Source organism: Natator depressus, chromosome 13, assembly GCF_965152275.1.
Source record: "Natator depressus isolate rNatDep1 chromosome 13, rNatDep2.hap1, whole genome shotgun sequence".
Taxonomy (NCBI): Eukaryota; Metazoa; Chordata; order Testudines; family Cheloniidae; genus Natator; species Natator depressus.
In genome coordinates, this window is record NC_134246.1 from 42,015,795 (window position 1) to 42,038,819 (window position 23,025).

The 23,025-nt window shown below is 53.3% G+C and overlaps 1 protein-coding gene across 1 annotated transcript in view; it reads right to left on the reverse strand.

The window, feature by feature from the left end:
* RPGRIP1 (RPGR interacting protein 1) overlaps positions 1-9,445 on the reverse strand; it is a 16,441-nt gene extending 6,996 nt beyond the window's left edge. The window contains 14 exon segments of the mRNA XM_074969457.1: positions 8-181; positions 744-823; positions 1,185-1,294; positions 1,853-1,926; positions 2,131-2,277; positions 2,616-2,639; positions 3,391-3,496; positions 3,793-3,912; positions 4,553-4,715; positions 5,085-5,356; positions 5,659-5,791; positions 7,788-7,844; positions 8,125-8,232; positions 9,403-9,445. Coding sequence (XP_074825558.1) covers positions 8-181; positions 744-823; positions 1,185-1,294; positions 1,853-1,926; positions 2,131-2,277; positions 2,616-2,639; positions 3,391-3,496; positions 3,793-3,912; positions 4,553-4,715; positions 5,085-5,356; positions 5,659-5,791; positions 7,788-7,844; positions 8,125-8,212 — 1,548 coding nt within the window. The 5' untranslated portion in view covers positions 8,213-8,232; positions 9,403-9,445.
* Positions 9,446-23,025: the final 13,580 nt, after the last annotated feature.

Consider the following 23,025-nt stretch of genomic DNA (forward strand, 5'->3'; position numbering starts at 1 on the left):
CCCCAACCTGATAGTCCCGGTTGATGCGGTGCTGCAGGATCAGCATGTCCCGGGTTTTCTCCAGCTCCAGGATGGTGTCAGCATGGGCAGCTTCTGTCTCCCGGAGTCTCCGGCTCAGGCTCCGCTGGGTGAACAGCTCCTCCTGCTCAGTCTCGGTGGGGAGCCGATCCAGACAGGGGTGCTGTAGGGAAACGGGCGAGTTAGCAGAAAAGGGCCTTGCCTCCCCTGCTGAATGAGGGAGGAACGCCACAGTCCCCAAGGCTGCAACTCCCCCGCGCCTAGCACCAGCACTCGCCAGGACGTGCAGGCCCAGCCTAGCCCCCCTTATCTTCCCTGCACAGGCTGCAGCACTTGTCATGATGGGGGGGCCGGCCCAGCCTCCCTAAACTCTTAACTCCCCCTACATAGCATTCGCCATGAGAGGAAGGACCATCCCAGACCTGCTGACTCCCCCACATATGGCCTTGCACTTGCCATGACAGGTGGGACCAGCCCAGCCCAGCCCAGCCCAGCCACCCTCTGATTTCCCTGTGCTTGCCATGATGGGTGGGACCAGCCCAGTCCCCCGACTCCTCCACACAGGGACCAGACCAGCCCCACCCCACTCCCAACTCCCCCCACACAGGCCCCAGCTCTATGCCCTTTACCTGCCAAATGCTGTGAGAGGATGGGGCACCTACCACACCCCACGAAGGGGCCTGGGGAGATCAGCCAATCCTGGCTCCTCCCTGGCTCGTACCCACCTGGGACAGGGTCGGCTCAGGCTTCTGCTCTGGAGTTTGGTTCCCCCTCTCCACTTCCTGCTTCAGCTCCTCACTCCGAGCTGGGGACAAGACAGGGGTCAGGCCTGGATACCAAACTGGTTGTGGTACAGAGCTGGTCCTGGCCCTGTGTGACTGGGATACATTCTGCCCCCCAACACACGTGTTGCACACCAAGGATCCACCCCCTCCCTCAGGCCAGACTCCATGCACCCCTCCCCTCTCCCCCCACTGCTGTCGTGTGGCTGGGAGGTACCCCTCACCCCTCCCAGACTGTAGTGCACCTGCAATGACCCCACCCCAGTGAGAGTGGCCTAGTCAATGGGGACGCAAGAACTCCCCATTGGGATGAAGCTGCCATTTCAGTCCCTTGTCCCTGTGCTGGTACTGAGATTCTCCCCCCCGTCCTGCCAGCCCCCTCACCTCTCTCCTGCGCCAGCTCCTCCACCAGCCGCCTCTTCTCCGCCAGCTCCAAGCTCAGCTGCTCCTCCAGCCGTGAGATGTTCCCCTGCCGCTGCTCACAGGCCAGACTGCTGCAGCAAGAGGGGCAATGCTACAGGGTTACTGCAAGGGCCACAAACCCCAATCCCGCCAAGAGAAGCTCCAGCACACATGGTGCCCTGAGCCTTCAGGGCCCTGGGAGCTGCTGCTGCATGGCTGCGGCAATTCATTGCCAGGCCCCACCCAGGCATAGCAGACTGAGGGTGAGGGGGTGTCCCTATGGCTCTGCCAGGCCCTCCCCACACTGTACCACAGACTTGGAGAGGGCATCCTAAGGCTCTCCCCCAAAACCCCCATCCTCCAGGGTCAGCCCTTTGGGATCAGTCTCCTGTCTGTGGCAGACTCTGGGGCTGCTCCAGACCTTTGCCTATCTCCTGCAGGCCAGAGCTTCCAGCCCCAGCAGCCCGACCCTGAATGGAGCCCAGGGTGGGGGCTGAGCAGGCACCAAACAGATCTGGTGTGACTGGACCCCAGGCTGTGGCACCTCTGGGGATAAATGGGGGCTGAAACTTCTCACTTGACCTTGGGCACCATCTCCATGGGACAGCCCCACTGCATGGTGCGGGGCTCGGCCACACTCATAGTCTCACCTCTCCAGCAATTTATCATAATCCTCCTTCAACAGGTCTCGCTCCTTCTCCAGGGACCTGATTCTCTCCTGAAACTGAGAGAGACAGAGATCAGTCCCCAGACCTGGGTCCCCCAGCCAATGAGGGGTGGGCCTGTCAGGCTCTTTCTCTAGGGTTAGAAAGGGACCCCCCCAGCCCCTGCTCACCAGGGACCCCCCTACTGACTCCAGGGAAGCTGGCCTCAGAGTAGGGAAAAGGGGGGTCCCCAGGGCTTGGATTAGCTGGATAGGGCTCCCTACCTCCTCCAGCGCCCCCTGCAGGAATGAGACGCTCTCCACTTTGCTCTCCAACGCCATCACCTTCTGCGTCTCTGCCTTCAGCTGCACGGTGAGCTCCTCCACCTGGGCCAGGAGGGCCTCACTGCTGGTTCTCAGCATCTCCTGGTTCTGGTGGGGGAGGGAAGGAAGAAAGACCAGCACAGGCAGGAGAGAGGGATGCCGGCCCCTCCCTGCTGCAGGGCTGCCAGGATGGAGGGACCTGGAACTGAGCATGATAACCCAAGGACAAGGGAGTGAGGGCTGTCTCTTTAGGGCTGGATACAGAGAGACTTTCTTTGCCCCAGCCTCCCCCCCAAGTCTAGAGTGCATTGCCCTCAGGATGGGTCCCAGCCGGGGGAGGAGAGCTCTTGTCCCATCAGTACAGAGGGGCACTCCCTTCCTGGGGGGTGGAGGGCAGATCCCATGAGGGTTGCTGGGGAGCGGAGTTCCCGTACATCAGTATTTACCTGCTGGAGTTGGCTCTCATAGGCCTGGGAAGAGAAATCGCAGAGCTGCCATCAGTGCTGCTATGTGGAGCCTATAATTTGCTGAGCGCTGACTTGGGAGGGCTTTGGGCCTGGCCTCTCCCTGTCGCCCTCAGAACTGTCCCCCTCCTGCCCTCCCAACCGGGAAGCAGTTACACTGATCCCACTGGAGGAACAGATGCAGACATGAGGGGGTGAAGGCGGGAGATCCCCATGGGGTTGGCTGAAGGGAGAGCTTCCCCTCCAAATCCCTACTCATCCCCACAGGTGGGTGGGTTGGTGGGGTCACATTGGATACTCGGGTATCTCTCCCCAGGTGATACAGGCAGGTGCCTAGATGCTGGGAGTGTCTCTTCTCCTCTCCCCCTGGGTGGCACAGGCAGGGGAACTGACAGCTGGGGGTCTTTCTCTCCCCTCCCCCGGGGGGGCACAAGCAGGGGAACTGACAGCTGGGGGCCTTTCTCGTCTCTTCCCCTGGGGGGCACAGGACTGGGGAACTGACAGCTGGGGGCCTTTCTCTCCTCTCCCCCTGCGGGGCAGGGGAACTGACAGCTGGGGGCCTTTCTCGTCTCTCCCCCTGGAGGGCAGGGGAACTGACAGCTGGGGGTCTTTCTCTCCCCTCCCCCGGGGGGGCACAGGCAGGGGAACTGACAGCTGGGGGCCTTTTTCTCCTCTCCCCCTGTGGGGCAGGGGAACTGACAGCTGGGGGTCTTTCTCTCCCCTCCCCCGGGGGGGCACAGGACTGGGGCTAATTCACCTCCTGCAGGTCAGTGAATCTGACTCTGGTCACAGCCAGCTCGCAGCTCCGCTCCCTCAGGAGCCGCTGCAGCCGGATCAGCTCCACGTTCCCCCGGATGGCGGCTCTGCAAGGGGAGCAGTGGGTGGCTTGAGCTAGAGCAGCAATCCCTGCAGGGGACCCACATTCCATCTGTCCTACGCCCCCAACCTGGGCCTGGCACAACCTCTCCCCTGACCATCTGGGCCTGGCACAGCCCCCCTTCCTTACCCTCCCCTGTCCCGCCCCAAAGCCAATCGGAGTCACTGCTTCTTCCCACCAGGGCTATATAGGCATAGACCCGCCCTCTCCCCCAGGCCCAGCAGAGCCACCCCTCACTCAGGGGGTAATGGTGGGCTGAGCAAGCCCGCAGGAGTGCCATACCGATGCTCCAGGGCCTGCTGGTGGCACTGCTGGGACGGGGCCCCTTCAAGGTCCGTCTCTGTCCCCCATGCCCGGCATTGTAACTCAGCCTCCAGCTCTGCCAACACTAGGCTGTGGGATCTGTGGGGAGCAAGGACCTTGGTTGACGCGCTGACCCCTAAGGAAGTGTGGGGCAGGATCAGAGGACACAGGTGCTAGGGTGATGCCACATTGACTCCAAAGGGAGCAGGGGGCTGGAAGGCAAGTTTGGAGAGCAGACGGCAGGATTAGGGAGTTTGACAGAGCACTGAGAGGGTGCTTGCATCACCCTTCTGGTCACTATTAGCATCAATTAGGCCCCCCCCTCAAGGCCTAACTGGTCAGGGCTGTGCCTGATTACTGGGCCAGCGGGGGTTGGGAAGGTAATGAGCTAACTAGCCAATGGGCAAGTGGTTTAAAAAGAGCACAGGAAGTGCCTACTGGATTCTGGAGTAGAAGTTACTAAGCTGGGAGAGCCTGGCAAGACGGAACTCCGTGAACACCTCACAATTCTCTTCCAATTCACCCCCTGCCCCCTGGGAAGAGGGGCCAGAAAGCTGGAAAACAGTGCAGAGGTCTGGATCTGGTAGTGGAGGGATTGAGAAACTGTAATGCAAGTACATGCTGGTGTGCTCAAGTAAGATGGTCTCAGAGCAGTCTGTGATGGTGAGGGTGTGGTGCCCATGTCCCACTGCAGGGAGGGAAGGGGTATCTGAGGGAGAGGATGTGGGGCTGTGAGTACCTCCACAGTTGGGATTCAGGGGCTGTTACCCCTTCCGTGGTGCTGGGTGGGAAAGGGATGCATTGTCTCTCCATATTGGCTTGTACTCCCTCTGTGATGTGGTCTCTGTATCTGGGGGGAGCTGTGTGGGTAGGTCTGGCCTCTGGACCGCGCATCCGCATCCCTGCACAGGAGAAAAAGGTGGATGAGGTCTTATGTCTTCCTGATGCTAAACCTGTAGGGGCAAAGGATTCCTAGGGGACTGGACTGAGGCCAGTAGACTCACCTCACTTGTGAGCTGACTCCAATACACAGAAGCAGAGCTGGGAAAGGGCCTGACTGGAGGCCAGGATGGGTCATCCCCTGGTCTCTTTACTTGAGTTTCTGCTGCCCCAGACCTTCTCTCGGGGTGGGGATCCCCCACCTCTCTCAGCCCCTGAGCTCCCACCCCCTTCCTGGGGGAGGTACTTCAGCCCCTAGGAATGGTGATTTCCCACTCCCTGTCTTGATCCATCCCCTTCACCTCTGTGATGTGTCTCAGTCACCCTCCCACCTGCGGTGTGGACCCGCCGGAGTCCAGTGTCCACCCGAGGTTGGATGTAGCCGTAGGACCAGTGGTGCCTGCAACTGTGGAGCTGCAAGTGCTGCTTGTAGGATGACAGACGACTCCGCAGCCCCTTGTTGCGCCGCTCCAGGTCCCACACCCGCTCCTGCAGGTCCTCCAAGGACTCCTCCAGGTTCCGGCATGACCACCTGGCCCTGGAGCCCAGCTGGCCCTCAACCTGTGCCCGCTCATGGGTACGTCTCAGCAGCTTAGTGCCCAGCCTGGGGAGGAAGCACAGGTAATGAACCTGCGGCTAATCCATCCCTGGGCACATGCTGCCACAGCCCCTATCTTACCCACCCCAGTGTGTCCCTCAGCCTGTACCCGCTTGTGCGGGAGTGGGGAGCACAGCCCCATTCACTCCCTGTGAATCTTCTAACCCCAGGCCCCCTTCCTGCATTACCACAGACCCTTACACATGCTCCTCTGCAATCCCTGCATACCCTCCTCTGCCCCATCATGTCTTGGGGAGCCTAGGATCCTAGTGGTGAGGGTGATGGGTTTTATGGGGCCCTGCTGGTACCTCTTGACCCTGTCCTCCTGCTTGCACGCAAACTCTTTGAGCACCAGGTTCTCATCATGTAGACGCAGGAACCCATTCTCCAGCTCTGCCCGGTTCATCTGGCTCACATGCTGCCGTGTCCATGCCACCGACTCTGAAAGCCCAACATCAGGGAATGAGGGGCCAGGGGCTGGCACAGATTTTACCCTACAGACTAGGGCTAGTGGCTGGGACCAAGCACTGCTGACCCCTCTCCAGAGTTCTGGGAGGGGAGTGGGGTCTAGGGGGTCAGAGCATAGCTGTGAGCTCAGATATAGCAGTTGTGAGGCTGGGATCAATGTAGAGGAGTATGGGACCAGCTGGGCCCCTGTGAGGAAAAGAAGGCAACCCAGCAGCCCCTGCCAGTTTAGGAGTGGAAGGATCTGAAGGACGTTCCCATGGCTGACAGGACAGAGCAGAAGCCCACATAGAACTTAACCATTTACAGAGTCTGACAGTGGCATGCTTGCAGGAGCATCTCAAGGGACAGGGCTTGGACCCAAGTCAGCGAGAGCAAGCAGGACCTGGCCTGCCATGGGGTAAAGGAAGAGAAGGGGAAGAAGCAGTGGCTGCTGGAGGAAGAGCTATCGCTAAATCTTCCTGCAGAGCCAGCCCATTCGAGAGAAGGATGAGAAGCTGGAGGGTATGGACTATGGAGGCTGAGGTCACAGTTTTAAAGAAAGAACTAAGCACTGGGCTCCCTGGGGAGAAAGAGGGCCTGTACTGAGAGTCTGGCCATTACACACCAGAAGTGTGGGGCCCACATGGCTGCAGTCACAGGAGGAAGATTTGGGAAGCTAGCAGACAGCGCAATTTTAGGCCTAACAGGTCCCGGTCAAAGCAGCTGAGGGAAGGGCAGTTTTGAAAGATTGTCATTCAGGGAGAAGTGGGGGCAGGAGAGGAACTGAAGTGGGGTCTGTTAGGGGCTGTGACAGGGGCGGCGAGTTATATGGGCCCGTAGTACCCATGCTCCAGGAATATTCAGGGCCCAGCTCCACCAAAGTTCAGGGCAAGGACTCTTCCCCTGGCCCTGCCTGCTGCCCCCGGTTGATTTAAAAGGGCCCAGCTGCCACCGCCAGCAGGGCTAAGGGTGGCTTCCTGCCCGGCCTTGCTCCACGCCGCTCCTAGAAGTGGCTGGAACGGCCCTATGGTTCGGGGGGAGTCACCACGCGTTGCCCCCACCCCGAAAGCTGACTCTGCAGTGCCCACTGGCTGGAAATTGCGGCCAATGGGAACTGTGGGGGCAGTGCCTGTAGGCAGTAGCGTGCAGAGACCCTTTTGGCCCCCCTGCCTGGGAGCCACTGCCAGAGTGGTGTGCAGGTCACTTTTGGGAGCCACCCAAGGTAAGCACTGTACCCCCACACCCCAACTCCCTGCCCCAGCCCAGATCCCACACACAAACTCCCTCCCAGAGCCTGCCCCCCACACCCACTCCTCCACCCCAGCCCAGAGCCCACACCCAAACTCCCTCTCAGAGCCTGCACCCCAGACCCCCTCTGAACCCAAACTCCCTCCCAGAGCATTAGGCAGGTGTGGCAGGGGGCAGGACTTGGACCCATTGTGGGCACCACCAAAAATTATACAAACCTGCTGCCCCTGGGCTGTGATGGAGGTTGTAGGAAAGGGGATATGAAACGGAGTGTTTGGGTCCATTCTGTGGTGTGGATTCTCCAAGCCGGTATTTGTCTGTCTGAGCGGGCTGTGTCCTCGGGATGAGGAGGCAGCGCTAGCCCTCACCCCCAACAGCTGAGGTTCTGGCTGGTATTTTGCCTGCTGCAGAAGCAGGCAGGAGCGGGTCCATGTGTTTTTGTTGTAGGAAGGTGGGCACATTAAAAAGGCACTTCCCCAGTAAGAACTCAGACTTCAGGAAAATGGACTGTATCCCTGGGGAAGACTGCCTCTCTGGACTGAGGGATACCTGTCTCCTGCAGAGAGTTGTGCTTGGGGGAAGTACCCTGTCTGTGCCCCACTGTCCCCTCTGAATGGGGTGGTGACATAGGGTGCTGGTGAGGGTAGAGGCTTATCCTCTCTAGTGTGCTATGTTACCTACCTTAGCCTGTGTCAACCCTGAATCCCCTCACTGTTTGAGTGGGGTGGGCCCCTTTGCTCACCTCTCATCCGGGTCTTCAGCCCCCGGGCCTTCGTGGGATGAGCAATGGCTGACACATCTAGAAAGTCACCAGGAAAGCAGTTAGACCATCACTCTGTCATGGGCATCAGGGGTGCTGGGATGAGCCCAGGGACAGCAGTGAAAGTGAGGAGGATGGGGATAGATGAGGGGGACAGGAGAAGAGGAAGGGGAATCAGGGAGGGTTGAATGGGTGAGCGGGCGCAGAGTGGATGGGTGAGGGAGGCTGGGAGGAGGCCTTGGAAGTCAAAGAAGGAGTCTGGGGGTCCCTATGCCCCCCCTTCCTTGGAATCCCTACATTGTTGTTATGTGGCCCTGACCTTGAATAGCTGTGATCACTGAGGGCCTCTGGCTGTTGTCTCTGACAGGCAGGTCTCCAGCTGTCTCATCCAGCAGGAGTAGTGACATAGCAGCAGGCTAAGCCCAGTCTGGAAGGCAGAGAGAGAGGTAGTCACAGATAGCCTTCAGGGGTCTGGCCCCCAATCATGTCCCACAGCGGGTGAGCCCAGCCTCGAGGGGGCAGAGCGGCAGCTTGGACACTTGTGGGGAAAGACCACCAGGGCTTGGCTCTGCAGCTGCCTCATTAGCCTGGGGAAAATAAATCACGTATCTGTGGATACATGGGATACCAAGGTGGCTTCCTCCCTCTGCTGAGCTCCTAGGGGGTGGGATGGTGGAGCAGCTCAGCTCTGGGGTCGGACCTCCACTTCAGACCCCCCGTCTGTGCTGTCTGCCCCATCCCCATGTGGGAGACCTCAGCCCTGTGAGGCCCCTGCCCCAGACAAGAGGAGCAGCACTAACCCCGCATAAGGCTCTCCTTCTGGTCCCCCACCCCAGCTGGTGGGTGTTTCTTCCCCCCTCACTTGCAACCCCCTCCCAGCCTGCTGACTGCTCTGTCCCTGGAAAGAGCTGTCTTGGCAGCTGTGGAGGAGGATTTCCTTCCCAGCTAATCTGCTACCATCTGTCAGAAAGTAGTGCAAGCCCCCTGAAGATCCACAGCCCAGTCACACCCATGTTAGGGCATGGGGGTATAATGGCAGGGACGTGAATCAGACTGAACAGCCATCTTCTGTGCAAGCTTCCTCCAGACATCCCTGGGCTCCCTCCACCACAGTTCCACTGAAACCTCTCAGTCCAGACACAGAAGGCCACTGCTATCCCAGCCCTGGACTCTCCATGCCCCACAGCTCTACCATTCCCACTCACTCCCAATCCACGGACCCTGTGCTATTCCGCCCCAGCTCTCCCCTGACTCTAAGGTCCCTCACTCCACACCTACAGATTCGCTGCTCTCTCAGCCCTGGGCTCCGTACCCTGAGCACAGCTCAGTCGATACCCCACTCCTGACCTGCAGTCCCCTGCTAACACAGCCCAGGGTTCCCTCAAGTTCTGCCAATGCCCCTTGCTCATGACTTGTAGTCCCCACACCCCTGGGCTGCACAGTCTGACCCCAGCTCTACCGATGTCCCTCACTACCAACCCACAGCTCTCCTCCTATCCCAGCCCTGGACTCCCCGGAGCTCTGCCAGTGCCCCTCAGTCCCAGCCTACAGATTCCCTGCTATTTCAGCCCCACATTTTTGCTCTGCTCCATCTCACCTTGCCTGTCACTGTCTCCTGTCCTGGTGCTCTGCCCAATGGCAGTGAGAGTCTGGAAGGAGAGCATAAATCCCTTGTAATCTTCTGCTGTGTAAACTCATTAGGACAGGAGGCGGGCGGGGGGGGGGTTAACACCTTGTGCAGCATGAGGTTAAGCAGAGGGGCAAATCCCCCTCCCCCCTGGAGCATTCCTTTCATGCAATTGGGATCACAGGAGAACACTAGCTGCAGGTGGGGGCAGAGAACAGCCCCAGGGATGGGCATTCCAACTCAGTACCCATCTGTGTCTGGGACACTGCCAGAGGGAGCCTGTGAGTCCAGAGAGCAGAAGAGAGTGATAAGGGTTGAGTCAGCAGGGGACACCAGGAACTGGGGGTGGGAGATGACCCTGGGCAGGGAAGAGGGCGGGACTGTGTGTGGGCTGGAGGTCTGTTGCAGGGAGCCCAGTGTGTCTATGATGGGGCCTTGGTGCTTGAAGAAGGGCTTTGCTGATGATGATCCCTGATGCACCAGAGAGCAGTGCCCAGCACAGTCTTTACTGTGCTAATGCCTCATAGTGCAGACACACTTCCAGCCTCAGCCCCTAGTACTGCCAAGGATCCTCAGACAACCTCAGCCCCAGGCACTGACAGTGTCCCTCCACTGCCACCCTTCTCCCAGGACACCTCTTTCTACAGCCTCTTTTCCCCCAGGGACTCCCCAGTGGCTGCATGTACCTTCCCATCCCACATTCAGTCTTGCTCAACCCCTCACTCCCCATGCACACAGCCTCCTTCCTCTCCCTCTATGACCCCTGGAGCTGGTGAGTGAGAGGCAGACAACTGAAGTGCCCAAAGGAACTGTACCTCTGATAGGTTTCAGAGTAGCAGCCGTGTTAGTCTGTATCCACAAAAAGAACAGGAGGACTAGTGGCAACTTAGAGACTAACAAATTTATCTGAGCATAAGCTTTCGTGAGCTACAGCTCACTTCATCGGATGTCTCCCTGGCACCAACCGCCCATGTTACGCAAGCTCCGGAAGGGAAGAACCTCTGTGTGGTTTTCAGGAGGTTACTGAGCAGTTGCTGAGGCATGTTGTGCTGGTGAGTGATGTGCGTATATCTGCATATGTTTGTGAGGGGTATGTGTGTTGTACTTAAAGTACTGCACAGGACCTTTTCAGGGGGGATAAGGCAAAGCACCACATTTATTGGTAATCCATGTATCAATCAACACTGTATCATATGTATATGATATATACTACACTCATGCACTCACATACACACACAAACACACTCTGTCTTGTTGTTACCAACTAGTTGCTCTCCTTAAACGTCACTGGCCAGGTGAGTTAATTGGGGGAGGGGTGGAGCAGGGCTTCTGTCAATCTGGATCGATGCTCCGATGTTGACAAGACGAGACCCAGGGTCCTCTGCAAGACACCTCACATTTATAGCAGCTTCCCTCGTGCAAATCTATACCAGATGCAAAATCTGTGTCTGTGTCAGTTGGTCACCTGTGGTGCTTCCTTCTGGGTGTTGTCTTAATGGTGCCACATTTATTTTCAAAGAGGGTGTTTTCAAAAGAAGGTGCGGCTTTGCTGTCAATGTCTGCTCTTCTTTAGTGAGCCCACTTGACAAGTTTTATTGTTCTTGGGTCTGGCTTCCATCCCCTCTCCAACAGTTGCAGCTGTCTGGAGATGCTGCCTTCCATGCCTTGCTCATTCACACCTCATTCATTCAACAGGGCAATTGATTAAAAGGGGGGAGATCTCATTCTACTCCTAGCAAAAAGACATTTTTCTTCTGCCTTAACTATCCTTAGGGGCTATAACATTATACCAAGGCTAAATACAAAGTTTCTATATAAGGATTTGATATAAAGTTCCTATATCAAAGCACTTGACACAAAGTTGCATGAAAACAGAGGTCACACATGGATAGACCCAATGCAAGGTTATATGAAGAGGCATAATACAAAGTCATATGAAAGTTATGTGAAGATGCTTAATGCAGAGATTTATCTACATGTGCACCCATCTTTGGGCAGGAGAGCTTGAGGAGCATGTCTGTGCACATGTGGGAGATGTGTTAAGGGTGTGTATGGGGAGAAATATGAGGATGGTTTGTGCCTCTTTGGGGATGTGTGTTGGGGAAGCATGTGCATGTTGTGGAAATGTGTGAAGGATGTGCACAACCCAGAGGGACATGTGAGAGGGGTGTGTGTGAGTCTGTGGAAGGGGGACTGCAAGGGGTCTGTGCATGTACCTGCATGAGAGGAATGAATGACAGGTGTCTGTGTGGGTGGGAGGATGTGGGGGCTGTGCATGCAGCTGCACATGGCTGGGGAACTGAAGGGTGTGCATGGGTGTGGGGTTGTCTGTGTGGAGTGGGGGGGGGTATTTGTGTGTGTCTGTAAATGAGGACATTGTGAAGGGGGTGTGGGAGGCTTGTGTGGGTGTGTCTGTCTATGGTGAGTTGTGGGTGTGTATATGGGGGATTGTGAGGGGTTAGCATGTCTATATGTGGGGGGATCGTGAGGAGGTGTTGGGGGGGGTGTTTAGAGGCTTGAGGGGTTTGGGTCAGTGGGGGAGGGGTTGTGAGGGATGTGTGTCCATGTATGTGTGAGAGAGGTGTGGGTATGGGGCTTGTGTCCGTGGGGGGGGGGGTGGCTTGTGGGGGGGAGTTGTAAGGGGGCATGGGGGCTGTGAAATTCTGTACTTTGGGGGAGCACCCTGTAAACGCCATTTTCCTCATCTGTATATAATTGTGATATTACATATAAAGCATGTCTTGTAAGGTGTCAGGGGAAAGGTTATGATCTGCTGAAGGTCATTTCTATATCCATAGATGTGTATCATTTAATACATGTGAAGTTATAAAACTGTGTTGTATGGTTGTCACTAAAACATGCTGTAAGTTGGGGAATCAGCCAGATATTAGCTCCCTAGGGGCAACAGCAAGGAGAGTAACCAATGCCCTGGCCCAGGGTGTGAAACAACCCATCAACAGCCATTGTCCAGCAAGGGAGCAGCAATTCAATGACTCACCTGCATGAGGCCACACCAGGGGGATTGCTTCTCAACCTTGGCTGGAGACTCCGCAATGCCCCCCAGACATGCCTGGACTTGTGATTTCCAAGCACATGGACTGAGGGTATAAAACAGAACACAAGGGGGCCATGCAAGGTCTTTCTCCTGCCCCCCCACCTATGCTGCAAGCAACAAAGACACTGAGGGAACATCTACACTGGCAAAGTTACAGCGCCACTCAGAGTGCTGAAGGGAAACCACTGTGTTGTGTTCACACTGTCAGCTGCCTGAGCAACAGCGTGTTCACACTTGTGGCACTTGCAGCGGTATTTGGAGCAGTGCACTCTGGGCAGCTATCCCACAAAGCACCTCTTTCTCTTCTGCCGCTAAGACTTGTGAGAAGGCGGATGGGGTTGCGTGGCATCCTGGGTCCTGTCCCAATGCCCTGTGATGCATTGCTTCGCATCCCAGAAATCCCTGTGCTTCTGTCTGCATTTGGCGCCATCTTTCAATGGTTTGTGTACTGTGCTCCCTGCCTCTTCGGGCTGCAGGAATGGATCCTGAACTGCTGACTAGTATGCTGCTTGCTCTGACCAACACGTCACGAGTGGCCGTGGAGTTATTCCTTAAACTAAAAGGGCAAGAGGAGTGTGACATTGATCTCACCACACGTACTAGCTACGACATGAGATTGCTTGTGGCATTCATGGAGGTGCTGACCACTGTGGAACGCTGCTTTTGAGCTCGGGAAACAAGCCCTGAGTGGTGGGATCACATTGTCATGCACATCTGGGATGACGAGCAGTGGCTGCAGAACTTTCGGACGAGGAAAGCCACATTCATGGGACTGTGTGGTGAGCTCGCCCCAGCCCTGTGGCACAAGGACATGAGAATGAGAGCTGTCCTGTCATTAGAGAAGTGCGTGGTGATTGCATTGTGGAAGCTGGTTACTCCAGACAGTTACTGATCAGTTGCTAACCAGTTTGGAGTGGGAAAGTCGACCATTGGACTCGTGTTGATAGAACTGTGCAGGGCCACTAATGACATCCTGCTCTGAAAGACCGTGACTTTAGGTAACATGTGTGAGATTGTGGCTGGCTTTGCACAAATGGGCCTCCCTAACTGCAGAGGGGCACATTCCAATTCGGGCACCAGACCACCTAGCCATCGAGTACATTAATCACAAGGGGTATTTCTCAATGGTTCTCCAGGTGCTTGTGGATCACCAGGGGCATTTCACAGACATTAATGCAGGCTGGTCCGGAAAGGTGCATGACGCATGCATCTTTTGGAACACTGGCCTGTTCAAGAAGCTGCAAGCAGGTACTTTCTTCCAGGACCAGAAGATCACCATGCCCATTGTAATCCTGGGAGACCCTGCCTACTCCTTAATGCTATGGCTTATGAAGCCATACACCGGGTAACTTGACAGCAGCAAGGAGCGGTTAAACAGGCTCAACAAGTGCAGAATGACTGTTGAGTGTGCTTTTGGCCATTTAAAGGCCCGCTAGCGATGCCTCTATGGGAAGCTGGACCTGGCCGATGACAATATTCCTATGCTTATAGCCGTGTGCTGTAAGCTGCATAATATTTGTGAAGGAAAGGGTGAAATTGTATGTTGCTTTGCAGTGCTCTTTTTGCTTTCAATTAATAGAATAAAGATTGCTTTCAAACCAACACAATTCTCTTAATAAAAGACAACAACCGGAGGACAGAGTCAAATGAAAAAATACATCAGCAGGGAGGGGAATGGGGGAAGGGAAGGTCCCAGGAGGAGGAGGGGTCCCAGGATGGCTAAAGATTTGTGTATGTCTAGGGATCATATCCAACCTTCTCCTTTGGAGTACAATGCAGTGGGTACTGTACTTTAGCAGGGCCAAACTGCAGAGGGATGTGTGCTGAGTGTAGTGGGAGTCTGCAGTACTGGACTGTGAGGGGGAGCGGGGGAGTGGAATGCTGTGGGTAGAGAGTGGAGCCAGGAGGTTGATAACAACAGCATGTTGGCAGTGTCTGGGGGGTGCATGGGAAAGAGTTTTGCGACAGCGGCTGCAGGGGAGGGTGGGCACGGAGCTGCTCGGTTTGAAGAGCTGGTATCACCTGGAGCGTGTCCATTTGGTGCTTCATAACATTTAAGAGCTACTCTGTGGCTTCTTTCTGGTGTGCCGTGTTCTCCTTTCGGTCCCTCTTCTCACTGTCCCACCACTCCTTCAGTTCCTGTTTCTCGGCAGCTGAGTGCATCATAACCTCACTCAGAAAGTCCTACTTAGTTCTTCTTGGCCACTGTCAGGGTTCCTTCCCTGCTCTGAACTCTAGGGTACAGATTTGGGTACCTGCATGAAAGACCCCCTAAGCTTATTCTTATCAGCTTAAGTTAAAAACTTCCCCAAGGTACAAACTTTGCCTTGGCCTTGAACAGTATGCTGCCACCACCAAGCAGGTAAAGAGACCACTTGGAGATGTCTTTCCCCGAAATATCGCCCCAAGCCCTACACCCCCTTTCCTGGGGAAGGCTTGATAATAATCCTCACCAATTTGTACAAGTGAACACAGACCCAAACCCTTGGATCTTAAGAACAATGAAAAATCAATCTGGTTCTTAAAAAGAATTTGAATTAAAGAAAAGGTAAAAGAATCACCTCTGTAAAATCAAGATGGAAAATACTTTACAGGGTATTCAGATTCAAAACACAGAGGATCCCTCTCTGGGCAAAACCTTAAAGTTACAGAAAACAGGAATAAACCTCTCTTAACACAGGGAAAATTCATATTAAACAAAAGATAAACTAATCCGCCTTGCCTGGCTTACCTACACTGGTTGAAATATTGGAGACTTGGATTAGGATAGGTTGGAGAAGATGGATTTCTGTCTGGCCTCTCTCAGTCCCAAGAGAGAACAACCATGTAAACAAAGAGCACAAACAAAAGCCGCCCCCCCCCACCCCAAGACTTGAAAGTATCTTGTTCCCTCATTGGTCCTTTGGGTCAGGTGCCAGCCAGGTTAGCTGAGCTGCTTAACCCTTTACAGGTAACAGGATGTTGCCTCTGGCCAGGAGGGATTTTATAGCACTGTATACAGTAAGGTTGTTACCGTTCCCTTTATATATATGACAGCCACTTTCTAATTCTGCGCAGCCGTTCTGCTGCCGATAACAAAGATGGAGGCTGGGCTCCCAAGGTCATCTCTGTGAAGTTTAACTGCAACATTTTACAGAAGCAGTATTGTTTGCAAGACACACAACAGTGATTCAGTGCTTTAAAACACAGCCAGTACTCTCACCTGTCACTAACTGGCTGACCCCAGGCAAGCACACATGAGCCACAAGACCCCCCAAATGGTGAATAGCTGCAGGGGCAGGATAAATCAGTCTTCCCAGATCCTGCTGTACACTTGGCACATGACTCTTGGGGAGAGCCAGCACTGTAGGGGGGGCCTGATAATCATTCCTGTCCCCACACTTTCCGCAAGATGTGATCATTATGGAAGATATCTCACTGCTGAGGGTGAGCAGGGAATCAAGGGAGGGTCTTCTCCAAGCCTGCGGCTTCTGCCCTGGCCCCTACGTGGCTTGCCTGTGTGCAGCAATGGTCTCCCCCACCCCCACCCCCCCACCTGTGATGGCACAGTGGCATGGGAAAGATATTGTTAATGGGGCAAGAAACAAAGCAGCTCTGCCGAAGAACCTGCAGCAGCAGATTGCCCAGTATCTCCATGAGAGTTTCCTGGATATCTGAGGGAGATTCCCGTGAAGTGAGGGAGTCCATCAACAGCCTGTTCCACTGCTCAGACTAGGCATGCAGTGGGAGACAAGCCTGCTTTCTGCAATCCTCCTGTCCCCAACAACTCGCTTCAGCAATTCCCAAAATCAGATCCACTTACTAGGGGCCTCCTCTCCTGTTTGCACTTCACCAAGATCTGACTGCTGTGACTGGCTAGGCTCCTCTGGGGTAGAAAAGAGCTCCTGACTGCATGCATCTCTGGCCTCCGAGTCATCCTCTGCCTCTGGGTCTCCCTCCCACTCTTCGTCCAAGATTGCCTCCTCCTGGCTCGGTCCACTCTCGACTGGCATGTGAGCCAACAAAGTATCCACCTCCACTGCAAAGGCCCCTGTGGAGTCACCACCAAGTATTGTGTCCAGCTCTTTGTAGAACTGGCAGCTCGTGGGCGCAGCACCAGAATGGCGGTTTGCCTCCTGTATCTTTTGGTAGGCGTTCTGCAGCTACTTCCCTTTGACCCTGCACTGCAGTGTGTCCCGGCCATGGCCCCTTTCTGTCATGCATTGTGAAATCTGTCTGTAGGTATCATAATTCCTATGGCTGGAGTGCAGCTGGGTCTGGACAGCCTCCTCTCCCCAAATGCCGATGAGGTCCAGCAGCTCGGCATTGCACCAAGCAGGGGAATTGCCTGGTGCATGGAGCAGGCATGGCCACCTGGAAAGACACGCTGAGACCACTGCGTGCATCACCGAGCAAACAGGAAGGGGACTTTCAAATTTTCAAAGGAATTTACAGGGTGGAGATGACTGTTGGTCACCTGAGGGCAGGGCAGTAGAGTTCAAACCAATTACCAGAGAGGTGAGAACAGGCATTGTGGGACATCTCCCAGAGGCTCATTGCAGCGCTGTAATCGCCACGGTGTCTACACTGGCACCGCAGCGCTGTACCCCCGGCGCAGAAAGCTCGACTCCTCTTGTTGAGGTGTTTTTGTTTGTTTGAAGTGCCGCAACTGTGCAGTTTCTATGCACTCAGTGGCTTGGCAGCGTGTACACTTTGGGAGTTACAGCTTAGAAAGCTGCTTTACTGTGCAAAAACTTGCGAAGACTGAAGACTCCAACTGAGGGGATTGGCCCAGATTTCAAGGGTGAAATCTGTGTACTATGAACTGCAATATCCAGCAGGGTAAGAAAATGCTTAGTTTAGTTGGTGCCCAGTCTAATATGGTTGAGAGTTTAGACTGCGAGCTTATATTTTATTTCTTTTGGTAAGTAACTCTGACTTTTTACCTATAACTTAATATCACTTAAAATCTTTTATAGTCAATAAATTTGGTTAACTGTTTATCTTTACCAGTGAGTTTGCCTGAAGTGTGTGGCAAATGTGCTTAATTTTGCAAAGGCTGGTGTATATCCACTTTCCATTGATGAAGTGGTGAACCAATTGATAAATCTGCATTGCTCATCTTGAGCAGTGCAAGACTGTATATTCCTGAGGTGCAGTGCTGGGAGCTGGGGGGATTGAGCTGGTACCTTTCTCTGTATGATTCATGAGTGGCTCTGGAAGCATTCATGCAATGTAGCTGGCTGGGGGGCTCCACATGCTGTTGTGCTGAGTGATCACAGCGCCTGAAGGGGTTTGCTGCTGGTCACTAGCCAGGCATTGTGAGAGACAGCCCAGACTGGAGAGAGTTCGGGGGGCACAGCGGTCCCAAAGTCCCAGGCTGCACCCCATGGATCCCGTCACAGTGGCACAGCAAACAGGATGAAATACACAGCTTGTTGTACTGAGTAAGATTTGCGCTTAAAATCTTTATACCAGTGTATGAAGTGAGGCTTTAAGTGTGGTGGCTAAGGACAATCAGGAGGGGGCTACTGGTTTGTTGTTTTCTGTTTGCTTATTTTGGGAAAGGGAAGTAGGAACAGAAAAGCAGGAAAATGAGTGAAAGCAGTGAAGTGATTGCAAAGTTGGACCTTTTTAGGCTGCAGGTTGCAGAAAAGGAGAGGGAGCACCAGAGACTATTGCAACTGAAAGAACTGGAGATAAAGGAGAAGTGGGAAGTAAGAGAGAGAGAGCAGGAAGAAAGAGCAAAAACACCAACTGGACCTGCTAGAGAAGCAGAACCAGAATCTACCAACCCCAGCGATTCCCATCATGCCAAAAATCCACAATTGGGACCATTTATGTCCTGCATCTGAGGCAGACTGTATTGCTGAATATCTGACCACCTTTGAAAGGCTGTGTGCAGCACATGAGATCCCTGATGCCAAGAGAGTTCCTACCCTGATTGCAAAATTAACTGGAAAAGCTCTGTATGTATTCAATGAAATGCCTATTGAGGATGCTTTAGACTATTGTAAATTTAAAAACACTGTTTTTTGCAAAGGTTTCAGATTATACGTTTCAAGGATAGTCAAATTTAGGAGTCTTAAGAGGGATACTGGTATGAGTAATGAGGAATATGTGAACAAATGAAAAATTTGATGGGAAAGTGGGTGAGGGGCAAAGGTGTTACCAGCTTTGAGGGATCGTTGGATCTTGTTGCTCAAGAGCATTTCCTAGGCATGTGTAAGCTGAGGTGAAGCAGTGTCTGTGGGACAAAGATGTAACGTCTGTGGATGAGCTCGCGTCTCTTGCTGATGCCTTTGAACAGACCCAGGCATCTATTGAAAACAAACCCCTGACAGAGGGGTTTAAAGCTTAGGGAAGGGAAGATCCCACTTTATCCCTAGAAAGACAGAGGGTGGCTGGGAGGCTGGGTACTCACCTCCCCAAAACCATTCCTCTAACCCTCATCCCAAATCTCCTGTAAAAGCAGAAGAACCCAAAAAGTGCTATCGGTGTAATTCCACTGATCACCTGAGGAATAAATGCCCTGTGCTAGGAGGAAGCAGGCAACCAATAGCCCATGTTAGCTCTGCTGTCCTCAACACAGAAACGCCCCCCCCCCCCCCCCCCCGGGGATTGGAACCTATCATATTGGTTTTGTGAGATTAGCCTCAGCAGAACCAGATATGGAGCACATTAAGGTTGTTTAAATTAATGGTAGGGAGTACTTGGGGCAGAAGGGGCCCAGATCTCCCTGGTTAAGCAGAGTGTGGTCCCAAAGGCCAGTATGTTGCCTGCCCAAATGGCAGAGATTGTGGGGGTGGGTGAAAGCAGATTCTTTTTACCACTAGCTAAGATCCATGTGATGTGGGAAGGTTTGGAGAGTGTTTTGACTTTAGGGGTAATAGAACACCTGCCTCCTAGTTGACCTGCTTCTTGGTAATGATTTTTTCCATGTAGCTCAGGTTAAACTATTTGCCTGCAGCAAGAAGGAGTTTTATGCTGAGACCCACGATGGAAAGTGTGAAAGTAGAATGAATTATATTGAAATTATAATTCATTAAGGAAATGCTACTTGAAGGGTTTGTTGAAATATAGTTGTCATGAAGAGAAACATTAAGGAGTGTTTCAGAGTAACAGCCGTGTTAGTCTGTATTCGCAAAAAGAAAAGGAGGACTTGTGGCACCTTAGAGACTAACCAATTTATTTGAGCATGAGCTTTCGTGAGCTACAGCTCACTTCATCGGATGCATACTGTGGAAATTGCAGAAGACATTATTATATACACAGACACCATGAAACAATACCTCCTCCCACCCCACTCTCCTGCTGGTAATAGCTTATCTAAAGTGATCATCAAGATGGGCCATTTCCAGCACAAATCCAGGTGAGAGGGTGAGAGAACTTGGATTTCTGCAGGAAATGGCCCACCTTGATTATCATACACATTGTGAAGAGAGTGGTCACTTTGGATGGGCTATTACCAGCAAGAGAGTGAGTTTGTCTGGGGGGGGGTGGGGAGAGGGTGAGAAAACCTGGATTTGTGCTGGAAATGGCCCATCTTGATGATCACTTTAGATAAGCTATTACCAGCAGGAGAGTGGGGTGGGAGGAGGTATTGTTTCATGGTGTCTGTGTATATAATAATGTCTTCTGCAATTTCCACAGTATGCATCCGATGAAGTGAGCTGTAGCTCACGAAAGCTCATGCTCAAATAAATTGGTTAGTCTCTAAGGTGCCACAAGTACTCCTTTTCTTTTTGCGAATACAGACTAACACGGCTGCTACTCTGAAACCTGACAAATTATGTGAGTCCTGAATCTGACTTTGCCAATTTGGAGGTTCCACCGAGATGGCAACCGTCTTCACTGGGGCCGTGTGACTCCTGACTGTTCTTAGGACGGCCGTGGCAAGCCGGCACCTGGGCATTTGGCCTGAGCAGTCCTCCGCCAGAACGGAAGGGTGCTTGACCACAATGAAGTCTACGCCATCGAACCTGTTGGTTCCCACTCTGTTCTGGTAGGGATCCCGGGATCTGACATCAGGAATCTGGTCAGGTAATTATTTCTGTGTTTTGTCCGGACTGAGGACTGTCTTGTCTCTGTGTCTGTCCGTCCTCCCTGTGGTGTGTTTGAGTCTGGGCTCCGTCTCCGTCCGGGGATCGGCTGACCAAAGGGTTCCTGTCCCCACGGTCCGAGTGAGTGAAATCTGCACAATCGCAGCCGCACTGCGCCTTGGGTAAAACCCTTGGTGTGAAAGCAAGGGCGATTGAGGCAGTAGCCTGTGGGCTCCTTTTGTGTGTTGCACTGGGCATCGCTCTGACAAACCCGACTTTCCTTCTTGTGTGATTGGTGTGTAAAGTCCTCCTGTATGGGTAACCAGACGTCTAAGTCGGGACAGTTCCCTAAAGGAACACTGGCTCATTTTATGTATTTTAGGAAGGGTCCGGACTCCTGTAAATTTCTGGAAAAATGGTCTAGGCTAACTCAGAAGAATCCCAAAATTCAGTGGCCACTGTTAGGATCTTGGGACAAAGACCGAGTAGACGTCTTAAAAGACAAACTCGGCCAACCTAAAACTAAATTGGCAAAAGGAGAGGTTGATTGTTTCATGCAGTGGTGGGAAGAGGCAAATCATAGGTGGACAGAATCAAAACTTGCCTCTCTCAAAGATTCTGGCTTCTATCCCACCAGATGCAACTCATTTTACTGTTGTTGATTTGTGCTCTGCTTTCTTTTCTGTCCTGGTTCACCCTGACTCCCAGTTCCTGTTTGCCTTTTCTTACAAGGGGCAACAGTACACATGGACCACACTGCCCCAGGGGTATACTGAAAGCCCGTCATATTTTTCCCAAGCATTAGCCCGAGACCTTGCTGACCTTGTTTTCCCGTCCAGGTCCACACTAGTCCAATATGTAGATGATCTACTCCTCTGTTCCCCTTCATTGTCTGCCTCTGAAACTGACTCTTTAGTGCTCCTTACTGCCCTAGCAAATAAGGGTCACAAAGCTTCTCGCTCTAAACTACAACTCTGTCAAGCTTCTGTCACATACCTCGGCTTTCTCCTCTCCCAGGGTTCCCGTGCACTTTCTCCCACCCGCGTCCAAGCTATCCTTAGCTTTCCCCGACCCCGCTCCCCACGCCAGGTCCGGAAGTTTTTAGGCATGGTTGGATTTTGCAGACAATGAATTCCCCAATATGCCTCCCTTGCAAAACCTCTCCAGGAACTCACTCGATTCTCTGTGCCTGACCCCATGCTGTGGCCCCCTGAGGCCAATTCTGCCTTTGTTTCCCTCAAACAAGGTTTGGCTTCTGCCCCTGCCTTAGGGCTGCCTGACTATTCTAAGCCTTTTACCCTTTTCTGCCACAAACAATCTAGGTGTGCACTTGGAGTTCTCACTCAGATGCACGGAGAGAAGAACCGCCCAGTGGCTTATTTCTCTGCCACTTTAGACCCTGTTGCCCAAGGCTTACCCCCCTGCCTGCGTGCTGTGGCTGCTGCAGCGCGCCTAGTCGAAATGTCTGATTCCCTTGTTCTCTGCTCTCCTCTTACCCTCCTGGTCCCTCACTGACCTCACCCTGCTCCAAGACTCTGCCCCAGAAACCGAGAAAGAATCCTGGGTTGACCAAGGTTGCTCTCTACATCCCGGTTCTTTTTGGCACTCGCCTACTGGCGCCTTTGTAGCTCCCTTTTCACTCTACCCGTCTCTGGCCACCCTGCCACACGGTGTTTCGCATGTCGGAAAGGAGGGGATGGTCTCTGCTGTACCTAAGACAGGATGGTGGGCCCCCCATTTTAGCTCTTTTGCAGCCCGCCACTGTGCAGCCTGTACCATTTGCCAAAGTCATAATATTGGTAAACCTGTAAAAGTGGCCCAGGGGTTCCGGGGTCTGCCTCAAGCACCGTTCTTGCATTGGCAACTTGATTTTGTACAAATGCCTAAGTGTCAACAATATGAATTTATATTGGTTATGGTATGTTTATTCTCTGATTGGATTGAAGCCTTTCCTTGTCGCAAGGCTGACTCACTGTCTTTTGCCAAATGTTTGTTAAATCATATTATGCCTGCCAAGGGAATTCCTGCTACTCTGTCCAGTGATTGGGGTACACATTTTACTGGACAACTTGTTCAACACCTGGACCGTATATTGCATATCAAACACCTGTTGCACTGTCCCTACCACCCACAGAGTGCAGGTGCAGTTGACAGACGAAATGGTATACTTAAGAATAAGCTTGCTAAAATTTGTGACTCTACAGGATTAAGCTGGCCAGTAGCCTTACCATTAGCCCTTATGGACATGAGATCCACTCCATCCCAAAGGCATAAATTAAGTCCCTTGGAAATTGTTAAGGGATGCCCTATGCAAGCTATGACTACCATTACTCCTGTTCCAGATTTGAACTTGACTCACAGTGTGCTCCTTCAGTATTGCAAGGGACTAATGCAAGCTGTAAGTCACTTCCATTCACAGGTTCAAGCCGCCTGGCCCACGGAACCCACCTCCGATGCTTGCCACAACCTCGAGCCAGGTGATTTGGTCTACCTACGGCGCCATCATCGAAAGCATGC